Consider the following 16,305-nt stretch of genomic DNA (forward strand, 5'->3'; position numbering starts at 1 on the left):
TTTTTTTTACATCTCTTTCACAAAAAGTAGAAAGCTTTTCCAATACGTAACACAAACCTTACAAACTATTGTCCTACATGCATGTGGAAATAAAAATAAAAAGTTTAGTGTCCCCAAAGCAATTACCTTTTTCATGTACTTAAAAGAATAAAATTAGCTCAACATATTGGACCACCATCAAAAGACCTATATAGATAGCCCACGAATATAATAAAATATGAAATATCAATTTGTATTCCCAACTTAATAATGCAAAATGCAAAAATAAAAATAATATAATGCAAAAGATGTTAGTTGAAATATTTTGGATTTTCGAATAATTTCTTTTGGTGGGTTAGGAGGAGCACCTGACTCGTTTCACAATTATTGAGAATCTAAAGTAAAAAAATGTAAAAACCCCAATTTGTTTTTGCTTATCTCTCTATTTAATTTGATATGTTTAGAATTGTAAACAAAATCACGGTTTGAATTTGGTTACCCCATCTAGATTACTAGTTTTTGTAGGTAATCAAATTTAATGTTCGGTGAGTAGAAATAGTAAAAACCAACCCAATAAAGCATACAAAAATCGTAGTAAGGTTTTCGGATCGTGTTTTTTTTTTTTTTTTTTTTCTATCAGTCAAACCGAGCATACTTGGTTAGAGTCCTTCAATTTTGAACCACTATGGTAGCAACAACATAAACCGAACCGAATCTCACAACAAAAAGAAGCTACAAAATTTCCTGAACAAAACTCAACAACTTTGCTCACCAAAGATGGTTTCTCTTCTGTATAAACCTTACAAAACCCTTTTTGCGTAAGTAAGGTCTCATTCCACAACGGCTGTTCTTTTCTCCATTAGGGACTCGAAGAACTCAGCACATAATTTCTGAAGTGGCGGGAAATTTAGAGTAGAACCGCTGAATATTGTTTCCCACGGTCTCTCTGACGATACAAACGGTGTTGCCAACGACTCAGCATCCTCCATTCTCTTCTTGTCATAATCAGGTAACTGCCCGTACAAGGATGTGTACCCGGCGTCTCCTAAAAGATTTGAGACTTTTTCGATTAATAACAAGGTACAATCAATATAGTTTATTTCATAGTTTGTTTCAAGAGTTTCTTTTACCTGTCTCTTCCTGGCCAGCAAGACCGTCATAGTCAACAGCGCTACGCTCGTGTGACTCATCACTATTGGGATCAAAAACAACATACTCATGGCTTCCATTTACATATGCAAGGCGAAGCTGAGACTTATCTCCTTCTAAAAATGAAATTGATCCACCCTTAGCCTGCAATTTAGACATTGTTTAACACATTGGTTTCGTCTCTCCTTCTTTACAATTATATATATTAGCGGGTTTTTTTTTTCTTTTGTCATACCTTCATCACAGTCCATATAGATACCGGCTTAGGATCTGATCCGTTAAACAAGAGAATCGCACCATCTCTACTGCGGAAGATATTCTCCTTAGATTCATCCGTTCTAAAAGATTTTGGGATCAGAGCCAATACTGCAAAAGACGATGAATCCACTGCAGATGTGACAGCTGCAAAACGAGATGAAACATTTGACTAAGCAAAACACACCAAGAATTTTCATGGAGTAGTTCGAGAAAGTGTTAAAATATTTACCTTCTATGCGTAATCCATATGACCATGATAAAGATAGATTCGATGCATTCCAAACAGACAATTCAGGTCTCGGAAAATGGGATGCAGCAACAAGGAACTCAGATGTCCCAGCGAAACAAAGCTTTGTGATAGGCTGAAATAAAATGAGAGGTTTAAGCAACCATCTTTATGAAAGAGGTTCCAACTTATAAAAGGAAAACTGAAAAGAAAATTACCGTCAGTGTCGCTCCAAGAACAGACAAGAGAATGTTCTTGTCTGGATTCCAAAGCGTAATAACATTCTCAACCGCAACAGCCAGAACAGTGCCATCCCCCGAGAAAGCAGCAGCAGTCATTGGCTTCTTCCTGCAAAAGGGCAGAGAATATTAAGTTCGAGTAAATAATTCGTGAATGTTGAAGTTTCCTAATCCATACAGAAGCAATTACTTGTAAGAGCCAACTGCGTGACATGTCCAGCTAGAGTCCTTATCCGCCTGATTCTTGTCGCTGTTGCAAACCCAAATCTGAAAGAGCCAAAGTGATATCAATAATAACAAAAAAAAAATAATAATACACAGAGAGATGTATGTACAATCAGTTTAAGAACTACCTTGAAGTCCCCACCAAATGATGTACTAACTGCCATGGAGCGGGTAGGGTGGAATGCAATGGCTGAGACACCGGCATCCCTGTAAGATATACAGAAGTAGAAAAATCACTCTCTGTACAGAATATAACAGTTTGTAGACTAAATCAATTCAGATTTGCTAGGTTTACAAAAGATAATAAATGACAAGAAAATTGGTTGATGATGAAAAATGAAGCGTTATCCATTAACAGGGTGAGTTATTATTAATTAACCTGTGAGGTTCATATACAATTGTGGATAAGGTAAAAGTTTTGCTGTGTGGTTCAGACACCCAAAACTTGAGGGACACTAAGCCTCCTATGCCATCTTCCGGAAGTTTCACCTCAGTTGTACTCATCACTGAGCCATCGAGGGAGAGAGCAACCGCTGTCACCACAACCTATTACCGTGTTCTCAAATTATCACCAATTGTAAAAAAAAATACTAGATATACAACCAAATAAACAGAAAGGAGATGTACTTACTGTGATTTCATCGCCTGGTTGATGGTTTCTCTCACAAACTTGAATCTGCAAAAACATTGGTTACAAAAGTTTAATTGACAATCAAAGCATATCAACTTAGAGAATTTATAGACAGCAGAAAGTGGAAAATAGCTCATTAGGGGGTATATTGGAGCCACTAACCTCGGATATTCCCCGGTCATTAAGAAGATTGTATAGCTGAACACAATAATTTTCTGTGCACAAAGCAGCTATGCCAGAAGATCGATCAAAGGCAACAGTACTAGCCAAGCCTTCATACATCCTAGGCAACGATGGGGGAGGCTGTAAAAATAACACACATTGAAGTAAATGCCAAAGGAAAGGAAGATCCAAGAGAGGTTAGTAACTTCCCAGGTTTAGCAGTTAGTGGTTAAGTAATTAGTTTGCAAGACGAACCTTGATTCCAGAAATGGTCCTTAAAATCTCCATGGAAGGCATTTTGAGCAAATGGATCTGATTATCTGCACAAACCACCTGCAACTCTCGTTCTTAGTTAAATCAGCAAAACATTTACTTTTGCTTTCAGCAGGTTGTGTATTAGCTGAGATTGAAACAGTAAGCTCTGACTGACTTACAGAAGAAAGAGTTGGATCTGGAGACCACATGAAGTACAACAAGGGAGACCCTATTCTTGGTAAGAATTTCTTCTTCCCTGTGTCTAGCTGCCAAACAACTAATACCCCTTCCCTTCCCCCTAAAGAAACAGAAAGCACCCACAGTTGAGAGTAAGAACTCTGAAAATTTAACTTTCAAGACAATAAGTTTTTTCATGACCTATTAGTCATATAACGGCTGATAAACTAATTGATATTAGCCCAACCATCATATAAACACAAGCATAGGAAAAGTAAGTGAGAAATAACTTGGTCGCACCTGTATACAAATATGCTCCATCGGAAGAGAAATTAAGGACATTAACTTCAGCAGAGTGCCAGTGCCATGTAGTACAAGATTCAGCATCATCTTCACCTCTCACTCCAGCGTTATCCAAATCAACCATAGCTCTCACTTTTTTCTTTTGATTACCCAAGGCAAGTTTTCTATTACCGAAACCTCTCCAAATCAACACTCTTCCAGTCACATCTCCAGCAGCTATAATTCTCTCAGTGGGATGAAAAGCAAAAGCATTGATAAACTTTGAATGATGTAGTGTCATCTTCCTGGAAACAGCATGCCTTGATCCTCCTCCAGAAGGAACATCCCATATATGAATTTTACACTTGTGACGGATTCCAAAAAACTCTCCCGAGGGACTGATAACAATAGATTCAGGTTCTTCCGTCTACACAAAGAAACAAGCAAATGATTTGAGCTTCACATAATCCAAGTCTAAACCCCATAACTCTGATATATGAAAACTGACCTCTTTCAAAGTGTCTCCACGAGGAATTCGTGGTTTAGCAAGGTTGAATCTTCTGATATGTCCACGCAACTCCTTAGTACCTTCTTTAACAACACTTGTATCCTCAACCGAAACATAAGCTACCAACTTACCAGACAACTCACGACGTTTATCAATTTGTACTTGAGGTTCACTCAAAAGAGAAGGAATAACCTAGATAATTAAACAACACACAGATACATTCACAATCACAAATACTAATCAAAAAACCAACAACTTGAAAAAAAAAAAAAAAAACTCACCATAGAGTAAATGGGAAGCTGAGCATCAATGGTTTTCAAAAGCTCAGGTCCTGAGAAATCCCAATGACGAACTGTACCATCAAGAGACGCAGTCCAACAATAACAAAGGATCTTTTGAGCAGGACTCGATGCAGCAGGAACAACAATTAGAGTCGTTACTGGAGCTGTATGACCTTCAAGCGATGTAATCTAAAACAGAAATGTAAAAATCAACGATTCGAAGAGAAACCCTAAAAACTCTGGAGAAGAATCAAAACAATTAGGTACCTGTAAGCCAGTGGCGGCGCTGAAAACGGAGACAGTGTTTCCTGTGCAAACAAGAAGCTTTTTAGCGTCGTTGGAGAATGAAGGAGGTGAAGTTACGTAGCTTCTTCCGCCGCGAATCATTGTTTTTTTTTTTCTTCTTAACTTTCCGGCGAAGAAGAGGCGGAGAATTTGGGGATGAAGAAAGAAGAAGAAACAATGAGAGACGCACAAATTTGCAAAAGCCCTAAACCCTTTCTTCGTTTTTTTTTTCCAACTTATTAAATTTAAATTCTAATATTTTTAAACCGGAAAATATTTTTAAAAACGTTAAAAAAGATATTAAAACATGTTGAGATGATATATGACCAGACACTCAGACAGAGAAAGTTGGGCTGTTGTCGGAAATAATTTGGGCCTTTTTAATGGGCTTTGAATATAGCGAGGTCCAGTTGATCCGATAATTACGAGGTTATGAAACGCTGCTAAACAAATTTAATTTGTTAATTACTTTTCATTTTCAGATGAATCATAGCAAGTAGAAAAAAAATTTGCTTGACAGAGAAAAAACTTTAGTAAATTATTTTGAATTCAGAGACATGCAACATACATTACATATAAAAATTATTAATATATGTTAAAAAGTGAATAATGTTATTAAGCTTACAACAAACCAAATGGATGAATGCCAGCCATCTCCATTGTTACATAAAACTACAAAGAGCTACATTACATAGGTTTTTTAAAAAAAATATACCAAAAGAGACCTCTAAGGCTAAAATGGATTCCATGATCAATCATCTGAATAAAACTTTCCTCAAAGACTCAAAGCTTTTTTAACTCTCTTAGGAAAACATGTTTTGGAATTTGAACCAAATGGGAAAGATGTTTATAATATATGGTTTACTTATACGCTCTGTGTTTTTCCAGGCATCTCCTTTGCTTTGACAGCCTTCATATCCTGCATTTGATTTCAACAAGATGAGTGCTACAACCACAATATGTATTTAATTGAGGAACATATGCACTAAATCAATGACTAATGTGAGCAAGTCCAAAACAAATCCATGACATTGTTTTGACTACCAAAACGCATTTTTTTTATCATTGATATGGGGTGAAGATCAAACAAGCTTCTATTGGTTGCATATTTTTGTTGTGTTCATTAACTTAGAAGCAAAAAAACAAGAAGTAAAGGACCAAAAAGAAAAGAAAAAAACACACTCGAACTTAGCTTTGCTTCTAAGCTTAGCAAAATGTACATGAAACAAAATTTTGTCCAACGACTCCAACCAACAAGTTAACTAAAAAAGCTGATGAATCAAGCAGACAAAAGGAGTCGATATCGATAAGAAACTAACAGAAAGAGAGATTCAGGAACCACAAGAACGTGAAACTAAAACATATAGAGAGAATCAAAAAGGAAAGAATAAACACAAATCTATGAAAGAAATTATTTAAAGGAACACTTACTGATCCTTTGCTTTCGTAGTACTCATCCAAAGCCCACTGATACTTGGACTGGTTTAACCCAAACCATCTAACCAAATGATCATCCACGCTTGAATGAGCTGTAGTTTAAGCACACACACAAAAACAAGAATTTCAATGTCAGGTCTCCAAACAAATCACCGAAACAGTATGAAAAAAAATCCAGATTTCAAGGTACATCAGAAACAATCTACATCCCAATTACTTCACAAAGATAGAAACTTTTACATCTGTTTTTACCAATTCTCAGTTTAATTTCCTAATCTCAATCAAAGGGTATCAATCTCAAACACAAGATCCAAAAAATGAGGAAACTTTTAAGCTCAAAAATCAGTCAGATTTCTCTAGTTTCATTACCATTTTGAACCTTGGTGACGGCGTTTTTGAAGAACCCCAAAACAGAGCCGTCCTCTCCAGAAGAAGCCACCGATTTAAACTGCTGAGGGGGAGGAAGAACAGGAGGAGCCATCACAGGCTTCTGAGAAGAGGGAGATTCAGGTGGTTTAGGAGTGGCCGGAGGAGTCATAAAGACAGTGTAAGGACCGATTTTTCCGATGACAGGAGGAGGTGTTGATGGGTCTTTGTTGATCGGCATCTTGAAAAGGTGATGTGAAATTGAGAGAAAATGGAAAGAACAAAATAAATTCAGACAAGAATCTGAGAAAAAAGAAGAAGAAGTAAAGGTTCTTGGTTGATGCTAGTTGTAGTTGTAGTTGCAAGTTGCAGAGAGAGAGAGAGAGAGAGAGAGAGAGAGAGAGAGAGAGAGTGATAAAGTGAAAGATTGGTTTCAGAGAGACTGATGAGGTCTTCTTTGGTTCGTTCGTCTCTGTGTTTCTATTTTTCTTCTGAAAGTGTAAATGTACTTTTACTTTTCACACACACCAAAAAGAGTCAGAGACCAAACACCATTTTCATTTCTTTAATAATTATTTTTTGCTTTTTCCGACGGATCTTTCTTTTTTTCTTCTTAAATCTTCGAACACACACACAATAATTAAGGATGTTTAATTTGACTATTTGAGTAACGTTCATCTTAGTTTTAATTGTAATTTTAATGTTTGCTTTATTAAAATAGGATAATTAATTATACTTGTTTATTTTTTTCTTTCGTATTTTTGTATTTTAACGTTTGTTTATATTGTATTTTGTGTAAATTTTTAAATTATGTAGATTTAATAATAGTAATCTAACCGATGTAGATGTTTGAGGAGTATTAGGGTACCAATTCCTTCTTCTCGACAACTGCATGAACAACGATATCAAACACCTTCTTTTCAACTGTAACAGTTCCATCTCGAGCAGTTGCAACAACAACAACTACTATTAAATCAATAACTTGTAGAACAACTGTATTTGATTTAAATGAGACATAAGTTATACAATAGTAACTAGATTATGATCCGTGGTACACCACGAGACAATTTTTTTATGTACTATTTTAATACTAATTTTGCTAATGTACTTTTTTGTTAATTTTAATGATTTAGTATATAATTCGTAGTATACCGCACAACAATTTTTGTTTAATACAATCTTAATTAAATTAGTTTGATTTGACATATTTTATATTGGTGTTGTTAAAATAGTAAAATAAGGATTTAACCCGTATCGAAGTATCATATTAAAGATATATTTTTTTTTAGTATTATCAATTTAATCATGTAATGTTATATAACGCGTCATGTAATATAACTCGTTTGTGTTATTTTGAACATTTAATATGTTTAAATATTCATAATTTTAAACTTTTTATTAAGTTTAGATATATCAGTTATAAATTATAAACTTCTTAAAATTCTATAATTTACTATATACAGTAAATTTACTATATATGTATGTTAACACACACTTTTATATTAATTGAGTAATATATGTTTGTTTTAAAAAATTTAAATCACAATATATGCAGGAAAAAACACATTTTATTAACTTTATGTATTATATGATGATTCACTACATTACATTTAAAATCAAAAAAAGATGATAGGCGAATATATTTTTTTAATATGGAATAAATCTTCTAAATATCTATATTAATTATAAAATATTATATATATATGGATATTTAAAATATTTTAATTCTGTTTGGTTATGAGGATAGTAGAGAGAATTAACTAAACTTGTTTGGATATGAATATAAGCATTAAATGACATTCAATGGTAAATATTTCCATAAACATATTTTTGTGCAAAAACTGCTGCAAAAATACTAGTATAGATTAGTCAAATAAATTGATTGTATTGCGAATTTGGTTCATAATAATCGATGAAAAACTTTAGAAGAAACTAAAAAGACAATTGAAAAAATACTATTTTACTTTTCTAACATCATTTATTAATTTGTTTTTCCATAAGACTTATAATTTGGTAAAGTGAGACTGTAATTATAATTACTTAATCTAACCACATAGTTTATTTAAAGTTCTATTTTGTTTGCTAAAAAACCCAAAATTATTTTCCGAAGTTAAAAAGTATTTAAATGGAAGTAAATAAAACACTAAGTTATATAATTTTTTGAATTATCTATATTAACATTTTTAAGTACATTTGATGCTCTAACCTTTGAAGTATACTTAATTACAAATTTAATTCTGTTAAAATTGCACAAAAAAAATTCCTAAAGTATCTCTACCAATTTGGGTTAAAATTTCCCAAAACAATTTATATATTTAGAAATTTATTACACTTAATAAAATATTTCAAAAATCTATATACAATATATTTATAATTTCCTTTAAAACTCTAATAGTCGATAATAACAATACTGTTTGGTATGAAAAAATTATTTTTTTCTATGGTTATTGATAGGTTGATTATTTTTTTGGGCTAAATCTAATAATTTAATTATTCATAATATAATTTAATCCGCGATATACCATCTTATGAATTTTAAGGATATAATTCTTTCACGGATTATATCTAAAAATCGTTTAACTTACAAGATAAATTTAACCTCACTTTAATTTTTTTTTAAATAATAGTGTAAGTACAATTCTCTTACGGTTTAATTGTAAAAAACCCTAAAAATTTTCTTTTTTATAACCATAAGATATTTGATATGGTAAAAAAGTAATATTAATATAAATATACTAAATAATTGTTCCATCGTGTATGTGGTATTCAGTTGGTCGAATTTTATAATTAACAATAGAAATACTATTATACAATTTTAAATACTGAACAAAAGAAACAAAATTAACAAACAAATACTATTTTTTGTTCTTTTTGTAATATAAATACTTTTGGTTTCTTATGACGGTTTATCCTTATTACCAATATTGATATGGTTGAATTTTTTGTATTCTTGCTTCTTTTTTTTAATTGTTCTGTTTTGTGGACCTCCTTTGTAGTTGAGTTTTCTGGGCTTTGAATTGTTTTTGCATTTTGATGAATCGAATCTCGTTGCTCATTTTTAGCCTCGTTAATCTTGTGTCGTTTTCTTTGGTTTTATGGTTAACTTGTTGGGTATGGTTTTAATGTATTGTGTGGTTGACCTGTGTTCAAACAAAGTAAAAGACTAAGGGGGTGTTATTGGATTGTGGTTTTTAAAGGAGTTTGATGTATTTAAGAATCAGGTGTTATTCAATTGGGTATTTTTAAAAATCCATTAAAATCTAGTGTTATTCAATATCTACTGGATTTTGTGTGATTTTGGATTTCAACGTACTTTGCTTCTAAAATATGAACAAACACAATACCACACTTTTCTCAATCATTTCATTTTCTTCTCCTCTCTTTAGATGGATCTCTAGCCTTTGACATATTATTGTTTGATTTTTTTTCTCAATCCTTTTATATAATCACACTTATTCATCAGATATGTATTATTTTTGAGAATTTTTTTTTTTTTGTGTTCTTTAACTTTTTTTTCTGGGTTCATGATCTATAACTTTTTTTTTGGTTTATGATATAATCACACTTTTTTTTTTCTGGGTTCAATCTCTGTTTCTTCCTCCTCAAACCCTTTGTATATAATCACACTTATTCATCAGATCTGTGTTTTTTTGTATTCTTTAATTTTTTTTTTCTGGGTTCATGACATCTGGGTTCTTTAATTACACCAAAAATCTGGATTGAAAACAAATACAGTTTAATTCAAGTTTTCTATGACATGCGTAAAAGTCTGGGTGTTATTAATTTAATATAATTTTGGTGTATAACACAGTTTATGGATATATATATATTTTTTTCTAACAATAACTTTTTAAAAAATCCATAACAATCACCAAAAATACATTATCAATGACTTTCAAATCCACCTTATATGCATTATAAAGTCCACACAAATGCATTAGACTTTTAAATCCACTAATGTCCTGGGTTAATTAAAATCTATTAAAATCCTCAATCCAATAACACCCCCTAAGTTTATTGTAAGTACTGTTGTATCACAAAAGAGATACATATAATTAAAGAAAAATACCATAAAAGTCTTAATATTTCATGATACTTCCACGATAACCACGTGTGCTACAAACATAATGTACTACAAACATAATATTTCTGAAGAAAACAAACACAAACATAATGTACTACAATGTAAAAAGAGGAATTTAAATATTATTTTAATCTAATATTAAAGAATACTCCCTCTGGTTTCTTTTAGTTGTCATTTTAGAGTAAAAAATTTGTTTTCTAATACTTGTCGTTTTAGATTTCTAATGCATATATTTGGTAAAAATATCAATTTTATCCCAACTATTTTATTGATTTGACCAATAAAAAATTAGAATATGTATTAAAGAAAGGGTAATATAGAACATTGAGTTGTTTTATTAATCTGTGTGAAAAAACCTTAAACGACAAGTAGTTAAAACGGAGGGAGCAATATTTATCATATTGCTACAAATATGATATACCGACACACATTCACACCATTGTATGTCTTATATAGCATCTCAATGCTCGAAAATTCAAAAGGGTATTTCTTTCATATATTTCTCAAGGTACATAAAGCTCACACACTGAAACTTAGAGATAGAAACCAATCAAATAGGTGGATTAATAAGTTACATATAACTAAGACTCTAAGAGACCACTAAACAAAAGAACAAAACCTACATGTCATAATCGAACTCTAAACTGGTCAATATAACTTTCTCTGTGACTTATAATTAGTATGTTTAAATATAAACACTTACAGCTTGGTTCGTGACTAAAGTCGTAGCAGATAGAATCAAGTGTATTTTTTATCAAGGTTTTCAAAGTGGAATTGGGTGGGAGCTTAGAAATTATCTAGTGTATTTTTGATCAAGGTCTTCAAGGTGGAATTGGGTGGGAGCTTATAAATCCAAAGCAAGTAATGTCCAACCATCATCAAATTATCTGAAATTACAAAAAAAGAAAAGCATAACAAAAAACACCCAAATACAAAATACATCATCTAAAGAAATATAATCCACTTGAAAATAATAAGAAAGAGTTCTAACAAAAACAAACTTCACTAACCAACAGTCCTCTTTCACAGTAATTTTTTTTTGGGTCCTCTTTGTTCAAAAGATTTCTCTGAATTTTGGAGTGGACCCTTGGATTTTGCCTCTCCCGCCACCCCTTTGAACCCGGCCAACATCGATAGGCTTTTGAAAAGATTTGTGAAATTTTTGTGTTTTGTTATTAATTTGACTTTAGACTGAGAAAGAGAGGTTGCTTCTAATATGCGATGAGTCTACCTGCATACACCCTAATCATAACCCTCAAAGAACCTCAACTGTAACATACCATAGCAATGTACAACTCAATCACATCATATCCAATACTCTGGATCAAGCTATTGTACTAAGAGTTGCTACACAAAAATATCAGACAAAAATGTAGGAAATGAGAATGAATCAATACAATACAAACCACACACAAAGAACTTATAAACCACAATGAATCAATACAATACAAACCACTAACAGATTGCAACGTCCTCATTGCGCACCAAGACCGTCACCCCCAACGGTGTGAGTCCACCCGACTCCACACTCGTCTGGCTTCGGCTCTGATACCACTTGTAACAACCCAACCACCACCTCTCAGTGGGCCTTATGTCCAATCACAGTCCATGGACCCACCTTTCTTAATGGGCCTCACGTTCTCTCACTAGGCTCTTGAGTCCATCCATATCCGACAGTTAGTTTGCTACGTCCGGGAAGTTTTAAAGATTTGTTACTGTCCCTACAAATCACCACATGATCTTTTCTTGGGTTTTGTCCTCACTCGCACAGTTCTGACAGTTGCTTCCCAGAAGATCATCCATCCTGAGACTACTTTAGCTCAAACACGCTTAACTTTGGAGTTCTCTCGGGATCCTTGACCGAAAAGATAAGTGCATTTTGGTGACATAGGTGGCCAAATCAATTCTTTTAAACCTCTCGGCAAGTCTCTGAAACCGGGCTGTCACAAAATCTTTGTATTTTTGTGATTGATATGCTCAAATTTAACCCTGAGCTACTCTCTCAAATTAAGAGATCAATTGTAGTACTTAGGGATCGAATCCACAAGAACTCTAGATTCACACAATAGACTTATTATTCTTTTAATTATGCTAAACCAAAATTGTTATTTAAATAGCAATGCAAAACAGAAAATAAAAGAGTTGTTAATCAATAAGAATAAACGCTAGGCGTAGGGAAATTCTCAGGAAATCATGGAAAATCAAATCAATTAATTAAACAAGCAGGATTCAACAATTAAGCACCGTTCTTGAACTCTAAACACAATTATAAAATAAATCAGTTCTCACTGCAAATATTATCTAAGTTTTAAAACCAGAAAATCCAAATCTCTTTGCAAAATTCAAGTTAAAAACCAGCAATAAAATCAGGTTTAGATAAGTTCACAAAATTACTAAATCAAATCTCTTTGCAGAAAGTAATTTTGCTCACCAAAGGTTTTATCAGGAAAATCAATTATATTCTCATATCAATTAATAAACCTAAGATCTAAATCCAGATGACTAATTTAAGATCTAGCATTAAGAACAACCTATGATGAAGAACAAGAAAGATAATGAATCCTAAATAATAATAGATCTAATAATCCATGAAATCCCTAATGAGAAACCCTAAACCTAACAAGCAGATCTACTCAGACATAATCAATGAAACACAAAACATCTTCTGAATAAATTGCATTAAGAGATTAAAGGAAGAAATAAAGGAGTTCTGAATCTTCTCTGAAGGAGTCTTGATTCTTCTCTTCAAAAGCTCTCTAAAAATCTCTCAGGGTTTTGCTCTCAACAGTTGCAGGGAAAAATAAAGCTTAGGTCTAAACAATGACCATAAAAATCCTATTATATTCCTAAACACGTCCAGGGACTAATGATGCAAATATAGAAGACTTTGGGGCAGATTTTTAAATCTTCAAAACTTGTGGGAAAACTTCCAATTTCGACTTTGGCCTAGCAGCGATCGATGCATATGCTGTGTCGACCGATGCACTCTTCTGAACATGTCTCCCAACTTCGTAGCTCAGCCTCAATGCTTAATTAAGCTCCAAATCTTCCTATTTAGCTCCATAATGCTCCCATCCATGCTAAATCCTATAAAGACTCAAAAGACTCTAAAAATACCAAAAAGACTCTATAAATAAGACTTATATCATGGCTAAAAACACCTAAAAACCATGATATATCAGTGATATTTTCCATGAATTTATTTTATAAAGAAAGTGTCTAAATCATGAACCAATAACATAATAGTTGAGTTTATTAAAATCCTAAATAATTTTGTTTTAATAGAATAACACAAAACTTTTTTTGACTTTATAAAAAATATGAATCCAATAACCTAAATTTGTTAAGATTTGAAATAAATTTTTATAAATAACAAACTAATAACACTAGACTTTAACAAAGTTTAACAAAATCCTAATCTAAAAACAAAAGAATCTACATAACATTTAAAGTTTTTTAAAACTCTATTCAAATCTCAAATCAATAACCTCCACTAAAGTTTTTTTTTTAAATCTTCTCTCATATACACATATATTACTTTTTATAAGTTTTACTGAAATTCTTTGACAAATGTTACAATCTATATAATATTGTCACATCTCTCTATTATTAGATACACATACACTTAAAACATATGTTATCACTAAATTGCATATGACACATATTTTAATATTAGATATATTAGACAAATGTCATGAATGATCTGCAAAGTTGGGTATGTGAATACAATGTTAAGATCTCTTTAATTATAAAATACTACTTTTTATATTGCTATGAGTACTTCCAACTTTTAGATATATAAATATTAAGATTTATAACACACACAAAACTACACAAGAAACACATAAAGAATTGTTAGTGAGAAAAACAAGTAAGGGAAAATGGATTTGGGACTAATAATTGTGTTGGGCGTCGCTGCCGTGGTGGTAATAAGCCTGGTGGTTATTGTGGTATGGTTCCTCCTCCCCAAAAAGCGTAATCATGAATAAAAATCTGACGAGAAATTGTATTTCTTGAAGAAGACATTTTAGAAAGTATACAAGAAAATATCAATGTATGATTATTTATTGCTGCAATGGTTTGAAATGTGTTTGGAGCATGCGTAGAGTCTTCCTTTTATTTTTATGTGCGTGTATTTTTTACTAACATAAGACAGTTTTGAAGTAATTTTGTCATATTTTAAATATATAGATACACATTTCAAATCAGATTTTCTATTTCGTTTACTTCGGTTTTTTCATAACGCAGGTGTTGATGGCTTGCAGACACTAATTCTAGATCCGGAGAAACTATGTTAGATTGCTAGAACCCTGGTGGTCACATTTACTCCGTTTTATTTAATAAGCAATATATATATATTGATAATTATATATATATATATATATATATATTGATAATTATTATATCACTAAGTGTGGTTATGACGATTTTCACAACTAATAATGATAAGTTTGTATTGTTTTTAAAAAATTACAAAAATTTCTTTGTAGAATTCTTACTTATCATACAAAGAAAACACAACATGCCATGATGTGATGCCATATCTATTATATCTTTTTTTTTTATTTTAGCGAACAACATATATTGCATATTTCATTTTTTTTTTTTTATGAATAGAATCAATTGATACATCTTAATATTTGTGAAAAGGTATTTCAAGCTATGGACAAAATAGTTAGCAAACTAGGAAAGTTACCCGCAGGCTTGTGCGCGCAAATAGTTTTCATAAATAATTATTTTTAAATAGTTTAATTGTAGATTTTTTAGATTTTAGATTTATTTTTAAAAGTATTTAATAATTTATAGTTTTTTTGATATAGTAGTAATTTTAATTTTTTAAAAACATTTGTGAAATAAATTATCTTCAATAAAATAGTTTGCCTCAATCAACAGTTTCTTAAAAAAAAAAAACTTTATAATCTTAATTTCATTTGTTCCTTCAATATTTTAAAAAGTCTAAGCAATTTCAAAAAAAGAAAACATAGAATTTGGTATCAAATTAAATTCAGTTACAAATTTAAGATAAAGGAAACCCATATATGGATTTAAAGTACTTGTTACTATAAACATTCACATTAGAAGGACCTCATTCTAAGATTTAAATAAAACTTTTCATATACGCAGATAGATCTTTAGACTTCTTTTGCTTCTGTTTGAGTTCCTTAAGATTCACCCTCATGCTTCATCACATAGTTTATGTGATAGCGGCTAGCAAATTCAGAGATGTAAATATGGAAAATGTATTAACAACTTTAACTATAAATTTTTTACACAACCTAATATAAATCTATATACACAACTTACATAGCTTTGTCATGTTCGAGTCTTTGAAACTCTGGTTTGATAAAGATCTTTGAGGAGGCTTATGTGTTTACAATTGTAACGTCTTGATCGTCACCTCTTAGTGGACCTCATGTTCACTCCCAGTCCATGGGTGCACTTTCTTTAATGGGCCTCACGCCCTTTCACTAGACCCGTGAGCCCATTCATATCCGATGGCCGGTTTGCTATATCCGGGAGGTTTAAAGACTTCTTATCATCCCTACAAATCACTACATGATCTTTCCTTGTGGTTTTTCCTCACTCGCACAGTTCCAGCAATCACTTCCCGAAAGGTCACCCATCCTGAAACTACTCCAGCTCAAGCAAGCTTGACCGAAAAAATAACTGCACTTGGGTGATATAGGTGGCCAAATCAATTCTTTTAAACCTCTCCGCAAGTCTCTGAAACCTTGGTGTCACAATTCACCCCCACTAACAT

The 16,305-nt window shown here is 32.1% G+C and overlaps 2 protein-coding genes and 1 long non-coding RNA gene across 3 annotated transcripts; 1 reads left to right on the forward strand and 2 right to left on the reverse strand.

The window, feature by feature from the left end:
• Positions 1-553: 553 nt before the first annotated feature.
• Positions 554-4,953, reverse strand: LOC104747735 (uncharacterized). Its single transcript, XM_010469428.3, has 16 exons — positions 4,640-4,953; positions 4,373-4,561; positions 4,092-4,283; positions 3,602-4,010; positions 3,304-3,422; positions 3,125-3,202; positions 2,870-3,010; positions 2,708-2,752; positions 2,456-2,622; positions 2,205-2,283; positions 2,042-2,118; positions 1,831-1,960; positions 1,616-1,748; positions 1,364-1,530; positions 1,110-1,272; positions 554-1,024 (listed from the first exon to the last, which is right to left on the reverse strand). Exons 1-16 carry the CDS (start codon positions 4,757-4,759, stop codon positions 810-812), a joined length of 2,424 nt encoding a protein of 807 aa, XP_010467730.1. The 5' UTR covers positions 4,760-4,953; the 3' UTR covers positions 554-809.
• A 273-nt stretch (positions 4,954-5,226) lies between these two features.
• LOC104747736 (hydroxyproline-rich glycoprotein family protein) lies at positions 5,227-7,003 on the reverse strand. The gene is made up of 3 exons (XM_010469429.3): positions 6,464-7,003; positions 6,089-6,186; positions 5,227-5,576 (listed from the first exon to the last, which is right to left on the reverse strand). The coding sequence occupies exons 1-3, from the start codon at positions 6,699-6,701 to the stop codon at positions 5,523-5,525; spliced, it is 390 nt and encodes a 129-aa protein (XP_010467731.1). The 5' UTR covers positions 6,702-7,003; the 3' UTR covers positions 5,227-5,522.
• A 7,277-nt stretch (positions 7,004-14,280) lies between these two features.
• On the forward strand, positions 14,281-15,036 carry LOC104747737 (uncharacterized). The gene is made up of 2 exons (XR_761220.3): positions 14,281-14,494; positions 14,793-15,036. It is a non-coding gene; the product is annotated as an uncharacterized LOC104747737 (long non-coding RNA).
• The last annotated feature ends 1,269 nt before the right edge of the window (positions 15,037-16,305 follow it).

Source organism: Camelina sativa, chromosome 15 (genome assembly GCF_030686135.1).
Source record: "Camelina sativa cultivar CO46 ecotype springtype chromosome 15, ASM3068613v1".
NCBI classification, from domain to species: domain Eukaryota; kingdom Viridiplantae; phylum Streptophyta; class Magnoliopsida; order Brassicales; family Brassicaceae; genus Camelina; species Camelina sativa.